The following is a 20,000-nucleotide window of genomic DNA, read 5'->3' as shown; positions in this document are numbered from 1 at the left end:
TACAGTATGTACGGTATATATACAGTATACCGCCCAAATACTCTGGTGTACGGTATATATACAGTATAAGCCCAAATACTGGTGTACGGTATATATACGGTATATATACAGTATACCGCCCAAATACTCTGTGTACGGTATATATACAGTATACCGCCCAAATACTCTGGTGTACGGTATATATACAGTATACCGCCCAAATACTCTGGTGTACGGAATATACGGTATACCGCCCAAATACTCTGGTGTACGGTATATATACAGTATACCGCCCAAATACTCTGGTGTATGGAATATACAGTATACCGCCCAAATACTCTGGTGTACGGAATATACGGTATACCGCCCAAATACTCTGGTGTACGGAATATACAGTATACCGCCCAAATACTCTGGTGTATGGAATATACAGTATACCGCCCAAATACTCTGGTGTACGGAATATACGGTATACCGCCCAAATACTCTGGTGTACGGAATATACGGTATACCGCCCAAATACTCTGGTGTATGGAATATACAGTATACTGTCCAAGTCTAGTTAAGTTAACATCATTTCTTAAATAATCTCAAAATTCAACCAGTGTTTGGCCAGTGGGAAGAGATCCAAACTATGAAAATCGTCTTCCAGGATCGCATGGAAACTTGTTTCGTTGACATTCGGGGTCTAGTGCTGAACGATTTGTGCTTTTTGAGTTGCTTTTCGGTTAGATTATAACTTTTCATTTTTAAATATATATTAACATTACATGCATTATGTATTATGTGGGTTGAATGCTGTAACAACACAGACTAGAACAATAAAAGTCCCATGATGCTTAGTGACTGTCCATTACTGCTGATCACTTATTGACCGTCATTTATTCACTTTACTTTAATAAAATATTTTGTTTGTGTTTTATTACATTTATTTCAGGCCTTTTTTTTAGACTTTATTATTTAATTCCAAGTCATCTCATCTCTAGAGCTGCTGTCTGACAAAAATCACTATTTTAGTAGTTCTTCAAAGTAAAGAAGGCATACTTTTATGACTGCTGAATACCAACTATGACTTAGATCATGTATTTTCAGATAGAGATACTGTAGCTTGTGAAGAAACTGCTCTCTCTCTCTCTCTCTCTCTCTCTCTCTCTCGATTGCACATTCTTCTGTCTCTTTTATGTAGCAGGTGTAAAAGAAACACAGATTGGCGAAGTAGGTGCGCAATGGATTATGGTCATTGTAGTTAATTATCATGTTTTCTGTGCTAAAGTCTGTTGAATGTTGGCCTGTTGGAAACTACAACTCACTACTATATCAACAGTTCGGGCTGATCTGATTTATCTCTAGAGAAAAGGCATTGCAATGTGCACATTTGAGCTCACAGGAAGAAATAAGAACCTAAGTTGGTCAATTAGTTATTTTAAACTCATTTTGGTTAATGTTCAGCACTATTGGGGTCACGTCCTGAAACAAGCTTGTTGTTTTGATCTAGTGTCGGATTTTATTTATTTATTAAGGAACGTTCCATGACACCACTTTTACCTATGGGAGGGACTACTCTGATCTTAAAGGGATAGTCCACTTTAACCTATGGGAGGGACTACTCTGATCTTAAAGGGATAGTCCACTTTAACCTATGGGAGGGACTACTCTAATCTTAAAGGGATAGTCCACTTTAACCTATGGGAGGGACTACTCTGATCTTAAAGGGATAGTCCACTTTAACCTATGGGAGGGACTACTCTGATCTTAAAGTGATAGTCCACTTTTACCTATGGGAGGGACTACTCTGATCTTAAAGTGATAGTCCACTTTAACCTATGGGAGGGACTACTCTGATCTTAAAGTGATAGTCCACTTTAACCTATGGGAGGGACTACTCTGATCTTAAAGTGATAGTCCACTTTTACCTATGGGAGGGACTACTCTGATCTTAAAGTGATAGTCCACTTTAACCTATGGGAGGGACTACTCTGATCTTAGTGATAGTCCACTTTAACCTATGGGAGGGACTACTCTGATCTTAAAGTGATAGTCCACTTTTACCTATGGGACGGAGGCTCTGTGGTAGTGGATGTTCATATAGATGTTGAAGAGACTCTGTGGTATTAGAGGTTCATATAGATGTTGAAGAGACTCTAGTGGAGGTAGATGTGAAGAGACTGGTAGTAGAGGTTCATATAGATGTTGAAGAGACTCTGGTAGTAGAGGTTCATATAGATGTTGAAGAGACTCTGTGGTAGTGGAGGTTCATATAGATGTTGAAGAGACTCTGGTAGTGGAGGCTCATATAGATGTTGAAGAGACTGGTAGTAGAGGTTCATATAGATGTTGAAGAGACTCTGGTAGTAGAGGTTCATATAGATTTTGAAGAGACTCTGTGGTAGTGGAGGCTCATATAGATGTTGAAGAGACTCTGCGGTAGTGGAGGTTCATATAGATGTTGAAGAGACTCTGTGGTAGTGGAGGTTCATATAGATGTTGAAGAGACTCTGGTAGTAGAGGTTCATATAGATGTTGAAGAGACTCTGTGGTAGTGGAGGTTCATATAGATGTTGAAGAGACTGGTAGTGGAGGCTCATATAGATGTTGAAGAGACTGGTAGTAGAGGTTCATATAGATGTTGAAGAGACTCTGTGGTAGTGGAGGTTCATATAGATGTTGAAGAGACTCTGTGGTAGTGGAGGCTCATATAGATGTTGAAGAGACTCTGGTAGTGGAGGTTCATATAGATGTTGAAGAGACAGGAAGACTCTGTGGTAGTGGAGGCTCATATAGATGTTGAAGAGACTCTGTGGTAGTGGAGGCTCATATAGATGTTGAAGAGACTCTGTGGTAGTGGAGGTTCATATAGATGTTGAAGAGACTCTGGTAGTGGAGGCTCATATAGATGTTGAAGAGACTCTGTGGTAGTGGAGGTTCATATAGATGTTGAAGAGACTGGAAGACTCTGGTAGTGGAGGTTCGTATAGATATTGAAGAGACTCTGGTAGTGGAGGTTCATATAGATGTTGAAGAGACTCTGTGGTAGTAGAGGTTCATATAGATGTTGAAGAGACTGGTAGTGGAGGTTCATATAGATGTTGAAGAGACTCTGGTAGTGGAGGTTCATATAGATGTTGAAGAGACTCTGGTAGTGGAGGTTCATATAGATGTTGAAGAGACTCTGGTAGTGGAGGTTCATATAGATGTTGAAGAGACTCTGGTAGTGGAGGTTCATATAGATTTTGAAGAGACTCTGTGGTAGTGGAGGCTCATATAGATGTTGAAGAGACTCTGCGGTAGTGGAGGTTCATATAGATGTTGAAGAGACTCTGTGGTAGTGGAGGTTCATATAGATGTTGAAGAGACTCTGGTAGTAGAGGTTCATATAGATGTTGAAGAGACTCTGTGGTAGTGGAGGTTCATATAGATGTTGAAGAGACTCTGTGGTAGTGGAGGTTCATATAGATGTTGAAGAGACTGGTAGTGGAGGTTCATATAGATGTTGAAGAGACTCTGGTAGTGGGAGGTTCATATAGAAGTTGAAGAGACTCTGGTAGTGGAGGTTCATATAGAAGTTGAAGAGACAGGAAGACTCTGTGGTAGTGGAGGTTCATATAGATGTTGAAGAGACTCTGGTAGTGGAGGTTCATATAGAAGTTGAAGAGACAGGAAGACTCTGTGGTAGTGGAGGTTCATATAGATGTTGAGGAGACAGGAAGACTCTGTGGTAGTGGAGGTTCATATAGATGTTGAGGAGACAGCCAGGCTCTGTGGTAGTGGAGGTTCATATAGATGTTGAAGAGACTCTGTGGTAGTGGAGGTTCATATAGATATTGAAGAGACTCTGGTAGTGGAGGTTCATATAGATGTTGAAGAGACTCTGTGGTAGTGGAGGCTCATATAGATGAGTGGGTTTTGCTCAGTCAGAAAGGTTAGAGTCGGGGTGTTGTTGGGTCTCCGACAAAGAGCCGCAGGTCTGGGAGCAGTGCAATATTGGAGTATTTGGACAGCAGAGTTTTTCTTGTGGATTTTGACAGCAAGGCAATTTAACCCATTAGAAAGACAGCTCTCCGGACCTCGGTGATGACTGAATGTTGCCCCCGGGCAAAATGAGTTTGATACCCCAAGGTGTGGTCAGCTCTTTCCCTCCCACCTCTCTCTTTCCCTCCCACCTCTCTCTTTCCCTCCTCCCCCCCCTCTCTCTTTCCCCCTCTCTCTCTTTCTCTTTCAGCCCTCTCGCTCTCTCTCTCCTCCCCCCTCTCTCTCTCTCTCCTCCCCCCTCTCTCTCTGGTGTGATGTACAGTACTTAGCCTCAGTGTGATATTGGTTGAGTTGGAAGACTGACTGACTGACTGACTGACTGACTGACTGACTGACTGGTATACAGACTGACTGACTGACTGACTGGTATACAGACTGACTGACTGACTGACTGACTGATTGGTATACAGACTGACTGACTGACTGACTGGTATACAGACTGACTGACTGACTGACTGGTATACTGACTGACTGACTGACTGGTATACTGACTGACTGACTGACTGGTATACAGACTGACTGACTGACTGACTGACTGACTGACTGACTGACTGGTATACAGACTGACTGACTGACTGGTATACAGACTGACTGACTGACTGACTGGTATACAGACTGACTGACTGACTGACTGGTATACAGACTGACTGACTGACTGACTGACTGGTTGACCGGTAAACTGACTGACTGACTGATTAACCAGGTAACTGGTAGACTGATTAACCAGGTAACTGGTAGACTGATTGACCAGGTAACTGGTAGACTGATTGACCAGGTAACTGGTAGACTGATTGACCAGGTAACTGGTAGACAGACCAGTAGATATATAGATCAAAAGCGTATGCGAGCAAGGAGGCCTACAAACCTGACTCCAGCTCTGTCAGGAGGAATGGACCAAAATTCCCCCACCTTATTGTGGGAAGCTTGTGGAAGGCTACCCAAAACGTTTGACCCAAGTTATACAATTTAAAGGCAATGCTACCAAATACTAATTGAGTGTATGTAAACTTCTGACCCACTGGGAATGTGATGAAAGAAATAAAAGCTGAAATACATAATTGTCTCTGCTATTATTCTGACATTTCACATTCTTAAAATAAAGTGGTGATCCTAACTGACCTGAGACAGGGAATTTTTACTAGGATTGAATGTCAGGAATTGTGAAAAACTGAGTTTAAATGTATTTGGCTAAGGTGTATGTAAACTTCCAACTTCAACTGTAGATAGATCAGTCGATTGAAGATCAGTCGATTGATAGATCAGTCGATTGAAGGATTGATAGATCAGTCGATTGATAGATCAGTCGATTGATAGATCAGTCGATTGATAGATCAGTCGATTGATAGATCAGTAGATTGAAAGATCAGTCGATTGATAGATCAGTAGATTGAAAGATCAGTCGATTGATAGGTCGATCAGTAGATTGATAGGTCGATCAGTAGATTGATAGGTCGATCAGTAGATTGATAGGTCGATCAGTAGATTGATGGATAGATCAATAGATAGATCAGTAGATAGATAGATGGATAGATCAATAGATATATCAGTAGATAGATCAGCAGATAGATCGGTAGATCAATAGATAGATCGGTAGATCAATAGATAGATCAATAGATAGATCAATAGATAGATAGATAGATCAATAGATAGATAGATAGATAGATAGATAGATAGGTAGATTGATAGGTAGATCAATAGATAGATAGGTAGGTAGGTAGGTAGGTAGGTAGGTAGGTAGGTAGGTAGGTAGGTAGGTAGATAGATAGATAGATAGATAGGTAGATAGATCAGTAGATAGATAGATCGATAGATAGATGGATCAGTAGATAGATAGATAGATAGATCAGTATATAGATAGATGGATCAGTATATAGATAGATGGATCAATAAATAGATAGATCGATAGATAGATCGATAGATAGATAGATAGATAGATCGATAGATAGATAGATCAATAGATAGATAGATCGATAGATAGATAGATAGATAGATAGATAGATAGATAGATAGATGGATAGATAGATAGATGGATAGATAGATAGATGGATAGATAGATAGATAGATAGATAGATAGATAGATGGATCAGTAGATAGATAGATAGATGGATCAGTAGATAGATCGGTAGATCAATAAATAGATAGATAGATGGATCAATAAATAGATAGATCGGTAGATCAATAAATAGATAGATCGGTAGATCAATAAATAGATAGATCGGTAGATCAATAAATAGATAGATCGGTAGATCAATAAATAGATAGATCGGTAGATCAATAAATAGATAGATGGATCAGTATATAGATAGATGGATCAGTATATAGATAGATAGATAGATCGATAGATAGATCGGTAGATCGATAGATAGATAGATGGATCAGTATATAGATAGATGGATCAGTATATAGATAGATGGATCAGTATATAGATAGATGGATCAGTATATAGATAGATGGATCAGTATATAGATAGATGGATCAATAAATAGATAGATCGATAGATAGATAGATGGATCAGTATATAGATAGATGGATCAGTATATAGATAGATGGATCAGTATATAGATAGATGGATCAATAAATAGGTAGATAGATAGATAGATGGATCAGTATATAGATAGATGGATCAATAAATAGATAGATCGATAGATAGATCGGTAGATCGATAGATAGATGGATCAGTAGATAGATAGATGGATCAGTATATAGATAGATGGATCAGTATATAGATAGATGGATCAATAAATAGATAGATCGATAGATAGATCGATAGATAGATCGGTAGATAGATAGATGGATAGATAGATGGATAGATAGATAGATAGATAGATATATGGATCAGTATATAGATAGATGGATCAGTATATAGATAGATGGATCAGTATATAGATAGATGGATCAGTATATAGATAGATAGATCGGTAGATAGATAGATGGATCAGTATATAGATAGATCGATCGATAGATAGATAGATGGATCAGTATATAGATAGATAGATCAGTAGATAGATAGATAGATAGATAGATGGATCAGTATATAGATAGATGGATCAGTATATAGATAGATGGATCAGTATATAGATAGATGGATCAGTATATAGATAGATGGATCAGTATATAGATAGATGGATCAGTATATAGATAGATGGATCAGTATATAGATAGATGGATCAGTATATAGATAGATCGATAGATAGATCGGTAGATCGATAGATAGATAGATGGATCAGTATATAGATAGATGGATCAATAAATAGATAGATCGATAGATAGATCGGTAGATCGATAGATAGATAGATGGATCAGTATATAGATAGATGGATCAGTATATAGATAGATGGATCAGTATATAGATAGATGGATCAGTATATAGATAGATGGATCAATAAATAGATAGATCGGTAGATCAATAAATAGATAGATAGATCAATAAATAGATAGATCGGTAGATCAATAAATAGATAGATAGATGGATCAATAAATAGATAGATCGGTAGATCAATAAATAGATAGATCGGTAGATCAATAAATAGATAGATCGGTAGATCAATAAATAGATAGATCGGTAGATCAATAAATAGATAGATCGGTAGATCAATAAATAGATAGATAGATGGATCAGTATATAGATAGATAGATCAATAAATAGATAGATCGGTAGATCAATAAATAGATAGATAGATGGATCAATAAATAGATAGATCGGTAGATCAATAAATAGATAGATCGGTAGATCAATAGATAGATGGATCGGTAGATCAATAGATGGATAGATAGATGGATCAATAAATAGATAGATTGGTAGATCAATAAATAGATAGATCGGTAGATCAATAGATAGATGGATCGGTAGATAGATGGATCGGTAGATCAATAGATAGATGGATCAATAGATAGATGGATCGGTAGATCAATAAATAGATAGATAGATGGATCAATAAATAGATAGATCGGTAGATCAATAAATAGATAGATCGGTAGATCAATAAATAGATAGATCGGTAGATCAATAAATAGATAGATAGATCAGTAGATAGATAGATAGATCAGTAGATAGATAGATAGATCAATAGATAGATAGATAGATCGGTAGATCAATAGATGGATAGATAGATAGATAGATCAGTAGATAGATAGATAGATAGATCGGTAGATCAATAGATAGATGGATCGGTAGATCAATAGATAGATCAGTAGATGGATCAGTATATAGATAGATCAGTAGATGGATCAGTATATATATAGATAGATCAGTATATAGATAGATAGATCAGTAGATAGATGGATCAGTATATATATAGATAGATCAGTATATAGATAGATAGATCAGTATATAGATAGATAGATCAGTATATAGATAGATAGATCAGTATATAGATAGATAGATCAGTATATAGATAGATAGATCAGTAGATGGATCAGTATATAGATAGATAGATAGATAGATAGATATAGATAGATGGATCAATAAATAGATAGATAGATCAGTAGATAGATAGATAGATCAGTATATAGATAGATGGATCAGTAGATAGATAGATGGATCAGTAGATAGATAGATAGATCGGTAGATCAATAGATAGGTAGATCAATAGATAGATAGATCGGTAGATCAGTAGATAAATAGATAGATCGGTAGATCAATAAATAGATAGATCGGTAGATCAATAGATAGATCAGTAGATGGATCAGTATATAGATAGATCAGTAGATGGATCAGTATATATATAGATAGATCAGTATATAGATAGATAGATAGATCAGTAGATATATAGATAGATCAGTATATAGATAGATAGATAGATCAGTAGATATATAGATAGATAGATCAGTAGATAGATAGATAGATAGATCAGTAGATAGATAGATAGATCAGTATATAGATAGATAGATAGATCAGTAGATAGATAGATAGATCAGTATATAGATAGATAGATCAGTATATAGATAGATAGATCAGTATATAGATAGATAGATAGATCAGTATATAGATAGATAGATCAGTATATAGATAGATAGATCAGTATATAGATAGATAGATCAGTATATAGATAGATAGATAGATCAGTATATAGATAGATAGATGGATCAGTAGATAGATAGATAGATCAGTATATAGATAGATAGATAGATCAGTATATAGATAGATAGATGGATCAGTAGATAGATAGATAGATCAGTATATAGATAGATAGATAGATAGATCAGTAGATATATAGATAGATAGATCAGTAGATAGATAGATCAGTAGATAGATAGATAGATCAGTATATAGATAGATGGATCAGTATATAGATAGATGGATCAGTAGATAGATAGATGGATCAGTAGATAGATAGATCGGTAGATAGATAGATCAGTAGATAGATAGATCGGTAGATAGATAGATCAGTAGATAGATAGATCGGTAGATCAATAGATCGGTAGATCAATAAATAGATAGATCGGTAGATCAATAGATGGATAGATAGATAGATAGATAGATAGATCAGTATATAGATAGATAGATCAGTATATAGATCAGTAGATAGATAGATAGATAGATAGATAGATCAGTAGATAGATCAGTAGATAGATCAGTATATAGATAGATAGATCAGTATATAGATAGATAGATAGATAGATAGATCAGTATATAGATAGATAGATAGATAGATAGATAGATAGATAGATCAGATATAGATAGATAGATAGATCAGATAGATAGATAATAGATAGATAGATAGATAGATCAGTATATAGATAGATAGATAGATAGATCAGTAGATAGATAGATAGATAGATAGATCAGTAGATAGATAGATAGATAGATCAGTAGATAGATAGATAGATAGATCAGTAGATAGATAGATAGATAGATAGATAGATCAGTAGATAGATGGATCGGTAGATCAATAGATGGATCAGTAGATAGATAGATAGATAGATCAGTATATAGATAGATAGATAGATCAGTATATAGATAGATAGATCAGTAGATAGATAGATAGATCAGTATATAGATAGATAGATCAGTATATAGATAGATAGATCAGTAGATAGATCAGTATATAGATAGATAGATCAGTATATAGATAGATAGATCAGTAGATAGATAGATAGATAGATAGATAGATCAGTATATAGATAGATAGATAGATAGATAGATAGATCAGTATATAGATAGATAGATAGATAGATAGATCAGTAGATAGATAGATAGATAGATAGATAGATAGATAGATCAGTAGATAGATCGATAGATAGATAGATAGATAGATAGATAGATAGATAGATAGATAGATAGATAGATCAGTAGATAGATGGATCGGTAGATCAATAGATAGATCAGTATATAGATCAATAGATAGATCAGTATATAGATAGATAGATAGATCAGTATATAGATAGATAGATCAGTAGATAGATCAGTAGATAGATAGATAGATCAGTATATAGATAGATAGATAGATCAGCATATAGATAGATAGATCAGTAGATAGATCAGTATATAGATAGATAGATCAGTAGATAGATAGATGGATCAGTAGATAGATAGATAGATCAGTATATAGATAGATAGATCAGTATATAGATAGATAGATCAGTAGATAGATAGATAGATCAGTATATAGATAGATAGATCAGTATATAGATAGATAGATCAGTATATAGATAGATAGATAGATAGATATATCAGTATATAGATAGATAGATAGATAGATCAGTATATAGATAGATCAGTAGATAGATAGATAGATCAGTATATAGATAGATAGATCAGTATATAGATAGATAGATAGATAGATAGATAGATCAGTATATAGATAGATAGATCAGTATATAGATAGATAGATAGATAGATAGATAGATAGATAGATAGATCGGTATATAGATAGATGGATCAGTATATAGATAGATGGATCAGTATATAGATAGATGGATAGATCAGTATATAGATAGATCGGTATATAGATAGATAGATAGATAGATAGATCAGTATATAGATAGATAGATAGATAGATAGATAGATAGATCAGTATATATATAGATAGATAGATAGATAGATAGATCAGTATATAGATAGATAGATCAGATATATATAGATAGATAGATCAGTATATAGATAGATAGATCAGTAGATAGATAGATAGATCAGTATATAGATAGATAGATCAGTATATAGATAGATAGATCAGTATATAGATAGATAGATCAGTATATAGATAGATGGATCAGTATATAGATAGATCAGTAGATGGATCAGTATATAGATAGATAGATCAGTAGATGGATCAGTATATAGATAGATAGATCAGTAGATAGATAGATAGATCAGTAGATAGATCAGTATATAGATAGATAGATCAGTATATAGATAGATCAGTAGATGGATCAGTATATAGATAGATAGATCAGTATATAGATAGATCAGTAGATAGATCAGTATATATATAGATAGATCAGTAGATAGATAGATAGATCAGTAGATAGATAGATAGATTGGTAGATAGTAAACATTACTAATCCTGTCCCGGATTGCTGCAGGCTCAGGCACTCTCATCATTGAGTGACAGCTGTGTGTGTGTGTTCATCGCCTCGATCCCTTCCCTAGTCCCTGCTCTACAGAGGGAGTTGCTCTGTTGATACATTTATACACACAACTTTTACCCATGACCTCATAGTTGGTTTTAAAACGGGGTTGTCTGCTCATTGAAATGACTGCTTTTACAGTAGATACAGCTCCTATATGCTTCAGCTCTTCTCTCATGTGCAGAATAGAACAGCCTACCACCACTTATGTTTGACATCGTGACACACACTTCCTGTGTGGGAATCAGATTAACATGTAGTTCTCTGAATGTGTCTGTTTTTAATGTTGTGGGTTTTGATATTTGCATTGAATATGTTTCTCTTTAGAAGGATGTAAATATTTGTTGGAGGCATTCTGGTACATAGTCAGTCAGGAACAGAGGAGAAAATATACCTAAAAGAAATATGTATATATATTTTTGCTATTCGAACGGTTATTAAGGTCATTTTGCTGGCGAATTACCGTCAACAACATTCCGTGACCATCACTGCCTGAAGCGCCACCACTAACCTGGGGGCAGGAAGTGGGGGGTTGGGAAGCTCTTATGGGTTGGTTTTACTTACTTCGTCCTCTTCATCCCGGGTGGGACAGACGCACTGTTCTGACGGGTTCTGTCAGTGTTCTGACGGGTTCTGTCAGTGTTCTGACGGGTTCTGTCAGTGTTCTGACGACGGGTTCTGTCAGTGTTCTGACGGGTGGTTCTGTCACGGTCCTGACTGTTGTTCTCTCCTCTCCCCTCCATCAGGACCAGCCTGTCAGGAGAGCACATGGCCTGCGGTCAGCCTCCCGCTCTGCACTGTTCACCCAGCCTCCCACCAGCCTCTCAACCGCCCTCTCAACCCAGGTTAGTAGTACTGCTGTGTGTGTGTTTCGGTGAGTAATGGTGTGTGTGTGTGTCCCGTGCCGTGTCCTCTGTTCAGTGGTATTGTATTGTCTGGGTGTGTTTCTATGGCTGATGGAATGTGTCTAATCTACTGTGTGAAAGAAAGAGAATCTTACGGACTCTCATCTACTTCTGAGTGGATTAGAGTCCGAATGGAGAGGCCTCGCTAGCTGGGATGTCTCTCTGAGGACATCATCCATCTCTAGGCCTCTTCAGCCTCCATTAGAGTCAGAATGGAGAGGCCTAGACATCATCCATCTCTAGGCCTCTCCAGCCTCCATTAGAGTCAGAATGGAGAGGCCTCGCTAGCTGGGATGTCTCTCTGAAGGCATCATCCATCTCTAGGCCTCTTCAGCCTCCATTAGATTCAGAATGGAGAGGCCTCGCAAGCTGGGATGACTCTCTGAGGACATCATCCATCTCTAGGCCTCCACCGCAAACTGCAGATGTTATAGTCCTGCTCCTTTTGGAAGTGTGTGTGACGCGGGGTGTGTGTGTGACGCGGGGTGTGTGTGTGTGTAATTGGACGGGGCCATAGAGATTACATTCTCATCACTAGGAGTTGATCTGGAACAGCTACAGTAGACTAACTACAGTAGACAGAGCAGAGGACCGTGTCGGCTACAGTAGACTGACTACAGTAGATAGAGGGGGGAACGTGTCGGCTACAGCAGACTAACTACAGCAGACTAACTACAGCAGACTAACTACAGCAGACTAACTACAGCAGACTGACTACAGCAGACTAACTACAGCAGACTAACTACAGCAGACTGACTACAGTAGACTGACTACAGTAGACTGACTACAGCAGACTGACTACAGCAGACTGACTACAGCGGACTGACTACAGCGGACTGATTACAGCGGACTAACTACAGCGGACTAACTACAGCGGACTGACTACAGCGGACTGACTACAGCAGACTGACTACAGCAGACTGACTACAGCAGACTGACTACAGCAGACTGACTACAGCAGACTGACTACAGCAGACTAACTACAGCAGACTAACTACAGCAGACTGACTACAGTAGACTAACTACAGCAGACTGACTACAGTAGACTAACTACAGCAGATAGATGGAATATCCTGGTGTGTGTTGAAGATACTGGATAGATACAGTACCTACCTGACTGCTGACTACAGCTTCCTTCTGGACAACAAGACACAATAAAAGATAAGAATACCAACATCAAGTCAATGTCTCAGTAGAATATAATAAACATTTTAGCATCAGTGTAAAACAGGAAGGCACATTTTATAGTCCAATATTTACCTGTGTTTTGGGGAAAGGGAATAAATTGGGCAGTATTTTACAACCATAAAAGAGTCTGCTACTGTTAGTTGTGCTGCGTGGGGCTGCCGTTCAATAGTAGGAGTTATTTTGTACACAGTCGTTGTGGGTGGATGTGGTGGATGTGGTTAGATGTGGGTGTGGGTGGGTGTGGGTGGATGTGTCTGTGGGTGGATGTGTGTGTGGGTGGATGTGGGTGGGTGTGGGTGGATGTGTCTGTGTGGGTGGATGTGTCTGTGGGTGGATGTGGGTGTGGGTAGATATGTGGGTGGGTGTGGGTGGATGTGTCTGTGTGGGTGGATGTGTCTGTGTGGGTGAATGTGTGTGTGGGTGGATGTGTGTCTGGATGGGTGGGTGTGTCTGTGTGGGTGGGTGGATGTGTCTGTGGGTGGATGAGTGAGTGTGTGGGTGGATGTGTCTGTGGGTGGGTGGATGTGTCTGTGTGGGTGGATGAGTGAGTGTGTGGGTGGATGTGTCTGTGTGGGTGGATGAGTGAGTGTGTGGGTGGATGTGTCTGTGTGGGTGGATGAGTGAGTGTGTGGGTGGATGTGTCTGTGTGGGTGGATGTGTGTGTGTGGGTAGATGTGTCTGTGGGTGGATGAGTGAGTGTGTGGGTGGGTGTGTGAGTGTGTGGGTGGATGAGTGAGTGTGTGTGTGGGTGGATGTGTCTGTGTGGGTGGATGAGTGAGTGTGTGGGTGGATGTGTCTGTGTGGGTGGATGAGTGAGTGTGGGTGGGTGGATGTGTCTGTGTGGGTGGGTGTGTGAGTGCATGTGTTCTAAGATGTGGAGAATCAGAGCAGGTGGTCAGTCCAGTTTGATGCAACCGGTCAGGGAGCTCTCGACGGTGCGGTGGTAGTATTTGCAGAGCAGCCAGCCGCCTTAGAAAGTAGAGGCGCTGTTGCGCCATCTTGCCCAGAGTGGTGGTGTTGGTCCCTGTCAAGTCCTCTGTGATGTGGACTCTGAGTGGTGGTGTTGTTGGTCCATGTCAAGTCCTCTGTAATGTGGACTCTGAGTGGTGGTGTTGTTGGTCCGTGTCAAGTCCTCTGTGATGTGGACTCTGAGTGGTGGTGTTGTTGGTCCCTGTCAAGTCCTCTGTGATGTGGACTCTGAGTGGTGGTGTTGTTGGTCCATGTCAAGTCCTCTGTGATGTGGACTCTGAGTGGTGGTGTTGTTGGTCCCTGTCAAGTCCTCTGTGATGTGGACTCTGAGTGGTGGTGTTGTTGGTCCGTGTCAAGTCCTCTGTGATGTGGACTCTGAGTGGTGGTGTTGTTGGTCCCTGTCAAGTCCTCTGTGATGTGGACTCTGAGTGGTGGTGTTGTTGGTCCCTGTCAAGTCCTCTGTGATGTAATACTTAATACTGCTGACTCTCTCTACTGCAGTACCGTTCATGTGGATCGGGGCGTGTTCCCTCCTCTGTTCCCTCCTCTGCTCCCTCCTCTGTTCCCTCCTCTGTTCCCTCCTCTGTTCCCTCCTCTGTGCCCTCCTCTGCTTCCTGAAGTCAACAATCAACTCCTTTCTTTTGCTGACGTTGAGGGACAGGTTGTTGTCCTGGCACGTCACAATGCCAGTTCGCAGGACTCTGAGCTTGGTGTCCAGACCCAGGACTCTGAGCTTGGTGTCCAGACCCAGGACTGTGAGCTTGGTGTCCAGACCCAGGACTCTGAGCTGTGAGCTTGGTGTCCAGACCCAGGACTCTGAGCTTGGTGTCCAGACCCAGGGCTGTGAGCTTGGTGTCCAGACCCAGGGCTGTGAGCTTGGTGTCCAGGCCCAGGACTCTGAGCTTGGTGTCCAGACCCAGGGCTGTGAGCTTGGTGTCCAGACCCAGGACTCTGAGCTTGGTGTCCAGACCCAGGACTCTGAGCTTGGTGTCCAGACCCAGGACCAGCTTGGTGGACCCAGGACTCTGAGCTGAGCTTGGTGTCCAGACCCAGGACTCTGAGCTTGGTGTCCAGACCCAGGACTGTGAGCTTGGTGTGAGCTTGGTGTCCAGACCCAGGACTCTGAGCTTGGTGTCCAGACCCAGGGCTGTGAGCTTGGTGTCCAGACCCAGGGCTGTGAGCTTGGTGTCCAGGCCCAGGACTCTGAGCTTGGTGTCCAGACCCAGGGCTGTGAGCTTGGTGTCCAGACCCAGGACTCTGAGCTTGGTGTCCAGGCCCAGGACTCTGAGCTTGGTGTCCAGACCCAGGGCTCTGAGCTTGGTGTCCAGGCCCAGGACTCTGAGCTTGGTGTCCAGACCCAGGACTCTGAGCTTGGTGTCCAGACCCAGGACTCTGAGCTTGACAGGATGTTGGTATTACCTGGTGTTTGACAGGATGTTGGGACTTCCTGGTGTTTGACAGGATGTTGGGACTTCCTGGTGTTTGACAGGATGTTGGTATTACCTGGTGTTTGACAGGATGTTGGGACTTCCTGGTGTTTGACAGGATGTTGGGACTTCCTGGTGTTTGACAGGATGTTGGTATTACCTGGTGTTTGACAGGATGTTGGTATTACCTGGTGTTTGACAGGATGTTGGTATTACCTGGTGTTTGACAGGATGTTGGTATTATCTGGTGTTTGACAGGATGTTGGTATTACCTGGTGTTTGACAGGATGTTGGTGTTTGACAGGATGTTGGTATTACCTGGTGTTTGACAGGATGTTGGTATTACCTGATGTTTGACAGGATGTTGGGACTTCCTGGTGTTTGACAGGATGTTGGTATTATCTGGTGTTTGACAGGATGTTGGTATTACCTGGTGTTTGACAGGATGTTGGTATTACCTGGTGTTTGACAGGATGTTGGGACTTCCTGGTGTTTGACAGGATGTTGGTATTACCTGGTGTTTGACAGGATGTTGGTATTACCTGGTGTTTGACAGGATGTTGGTATTACCTGGTGTTTGACAGGATGTTGGTATTACCTGGTGTTTGACAGGATGTTGGTATTACCTGATGTTTGACAGGATGTTGGGACTTCCTGGTGTTTGACAGGATGTTGGTATTATCTGGTGTTTGACAGGATGTTGGTATTACCTGGTGTTTGACAGGATGTTGGTATTACCTGGTGTTTGACAGGATGTTTGGTATTACCTGGTGTTTGACAGGATGTTGGTATTACCTGGTGTTTGACAGGATGTTGCCACCTCCTGGTAGGCCAATTGGTGTGTGTGTGTGTGTGTGTGTGTGTGTGTGTGTGTGAAGGAACAGGCCAAAGCGTTTCCCACTTCTTCATATTATTACAGTATTAATAACCCCTGCTGATTGTAAAGAGGCCCTGTGTGTAACATTAGCCGAGCTGACTGAGTCCCCGAGTCAGATCAGAGCTTCTCATTGGAGCTCTATAGAGGACACATTGAACAGGTTGAAAGGTGTATATATTTCACCAGTGCTGCTCAGCTCTACACACACACACACACACACACACACACACTTGGAAGGAATTAAAATTTGATGAAGAGAAGATGATTTTTGTTCCTTGAGTGCTCTGCTGTGGACAAGTGCATTAGCTAGTAGTCTCTCTTTCCTTGATTTTTGTGTGTGTGTGTGTGTGTGTGTGTGTGTGTGTGTGTGTGTGTGTGTGTGTAGAGCTGAGCAGCACTGGTGCATGCTTGGAGACTCACAGACACACATACGCTGCTACCTGCCTGATATTCTGAATGAAATGGAAAAGGGAGGTTCCCTGGCTGTGTGTGTGTGTGTGTGTGTCTGTGTGTGTATTGGAGTGGGAGATGCTTCCTCAGTTCTGTTTACATGCATATTTCTATCTCTGAGCACATTAGCTACTGTGTGTGTGTTGTATCTCAGTACACATTAGCTAGTGTGTGTGTGTGTTGTATCTCAGTACACATTAGCTACTGTGTGTGTGTTGTATCTCAGTACACATTAGTGACATTCGGTCTGTGTTTACTGTTGGGGGATGGTGAGAAACATGAGCTGATGCTACAGGAAGTAGAGTCTCTGTATCGTGACAGGATGTTGGGACTTCCTGGTACTATCTGGTGTTTGACAGGATGTTGGGACTTCCTGATATTATCTGGTGTTTGACAGGATGTTGGGACTTCCTGGTACTATCTGGTGTTTGACAGGATGTTGGGACTTCCTGGTACTATCTGGTGTTTGACAGGATGTTGGGACTTCCTGATACTATCTGGTGTTTGACAGGATGTTGGGACTTCCTGATATTATCTGGTGTTTGACAGGATGTTGGGACTTCCTGTTATTATCTGGTGTTTGACAGGATGTTGGGACTTCCTGGTGTTTGACAGGATGTTGGGACTTCCTGGTACTATCTGGTGTTTGACAGGATGTTGGGACTTCCTGTTATTATCTGGTGTTTGGCAGGATATTGGGACTTCCTGGTACTATCTGGTGTTTGACAGGATGTTGGGACTTCCTGATACTATCTGGTGTTTGACAGGATGTTGGGACTTCCTGATACTATCTGGTGTTTGACAGGATGTTGGGACTTTCCTGTTTGACAGGATGTTACTTCTGGTGTTTGACAGGATGTTGGGACTTCCTGATACTATCTGGTGTTTGACAGGATGTTGGGACTTCCTGTTATTATCTGGTGTTTGGCAGGATGTTGGGACTTCCTGGTACTATCTGGTGTTTGACAAGATGTTGGGACTTCCTGTTATTATCTGGTGTTTGACAGGATGCTGGGACTTCCTGGTACTATCTGGTGTTTGACAGGATGTTGGGACTTCCTGATACTATCTGGTGTTTGACAGGATGTTGGGACTTCCTGTTATTATCTGGTGTTTGACAGGATGTTGGGACTTCCTGATACTATCTGGTGTTTGACAGGATGTTGGGACTTCCTGTTATTATCTGGTGTTTGACAGGATGTTGGGACTTCCTGATACTATCTGGTATTTGACAGGATGTTGGGACATCCTGTTATTATCTGGTGTTTGTCAGGATGTTGGGACTTCCTGATACCTTCTGGTGTTTGACAGGATGCTGGGACTTCCTGTTATTATCTGGTGTTTGGCAGGATGTTGGGACTTCCTGATACTATCTGGTGTTTGACAGGATGTTGGGACTTCCTGTTATTATCTGGTGTTTGGCAGGATGTTGGGACTTCCTGATACCTTCTGGTGTTTGACAGGATGCTGGGACTTCCTGTTATTATCTGGTGTTTGGCAGGATGTTGGGACTTCCTGTTATTATCTGGTGTTTGACAGGATGTTGGGACTTCCTGTTATTATCTGGTGTTTGACAGGATGTTGGGACTTCCTGGTACTATCTGGTGTTTGACAGGATGTTGGGACTTCCTGGTACTATCTGGTGTTTGACAGGATTTCCTGGTATTATCTGGTGTTTGACAGGATTTCCTGGTATTATCTGGTGTTTGACAGGATTTCCTGGTATTATCTGGTGTTTGACAGGATGTTGGGACTTCCTGGTAGTATCTGTTGTTTGACAGGATGCTGGGACTTCCTGGTGTTTGACAGGTTGTTGGGACTTCCTGGTGTTTGACAGGATGCTGGGACTTCCTGGTGTTTGACAGGATGCTGGGACTTCCTGGTGTTTGACAGGTTGTTGGGACTTCCTGGTGTTTGACAGGTTGTTGGGACTTCCTGGTGTTTGACAGGTTGTTGGGACTTCCTGGTGTTTGACAGGATGCTGGGACTTCCTGGTAGTATCTGTTGTTTGACAGGATGTTGGGACTTCCTGGTAGTATCTGTTGTTTGACAGGATGCTGGGACTTCTTGGTAGTATCTGGTGTTTGACAGGATACTGGGACTTCCTGGTAGTATCTGGTGTTTGACAGGATGTTGGGACTTCCTGGTAGTATCTGGTGTTTGACAGGATGTTGGGACTTCCTGGTAGTATCTGGTGTTTGACAGGATGTTGGGACTTCCTGGTAGTATCTGGTGTTTGACAGGATGTTGGGACTTCCTGGTAGTATCTGGTGTTTGACAGGATGCTGGGACTTCTTGGTAGTATCTGGTGTTTGACAGGATGCTGGGACTTCCTGGTAGTATCTGTTGTTTGACAGGATGCTGGGACTTCCTGGTAGTATCTGTTGTTTGACAGGATGTCAAACATTTTTCATAGTTTTCTGTGAATATTGAATGTGTCTGGTAAACACATTTCATTCTGCTGCTTTGAAACTGTCGGCGCCACACCAGATTGAAAAGCACTGGGGCAGATGCTGTCTCGTTATCCGGTGGCTCTGAACAGGTGACAACTTATTTTCAGACAGATATATATATTTTATAGATATATTCAACTCCTCGATAGTTTGT

At 40.7% G+C, this 20,000-nt stretch overlaps 1 protein-coding gene across 1 annotated transcript in view; it reads left to right on the top strand.

Moving 5' to 3' along the window:
* mcu (mitochondrial calcium uniporter) overlaps positions 1-20,000 on the top strand; it is a 172,449-nt gene that overhangs the window by 64,179 nt on the left and 88,270 nt on the right. The window contains exon 2 of the mRNA XM_065007821.1: positions 12,324-12,422. Coding sequence (XP_064863893.1) covers positions 12,324-12,422 — 99 coding nt within the window. The remainder of the gene's footprint in view (positions 1-12,323; positions 12,423-20,000) is intronic.

Source organism: Oncorhynchus nerka, linkage group LG23, assembly GCF_034236695.1.
Source record: "Oncorhynchus nerka isolate Pitt River linkage group LG23, Oner_Uvic_2.0, whole genome shotgun sequence".
Taxonomy (NCBI): Eukaryota; Metazoa; Chordata; class Actinopteri; order Salmoniformes; family Salmonidae; genus Oncorhynchus; species Oncorhynchus nerka.
The sequence above is the reverse complement of the archived record's forward strand: the minus strand, read 5'-3'. Positions and strand labels throughout refer to the sequence as shown.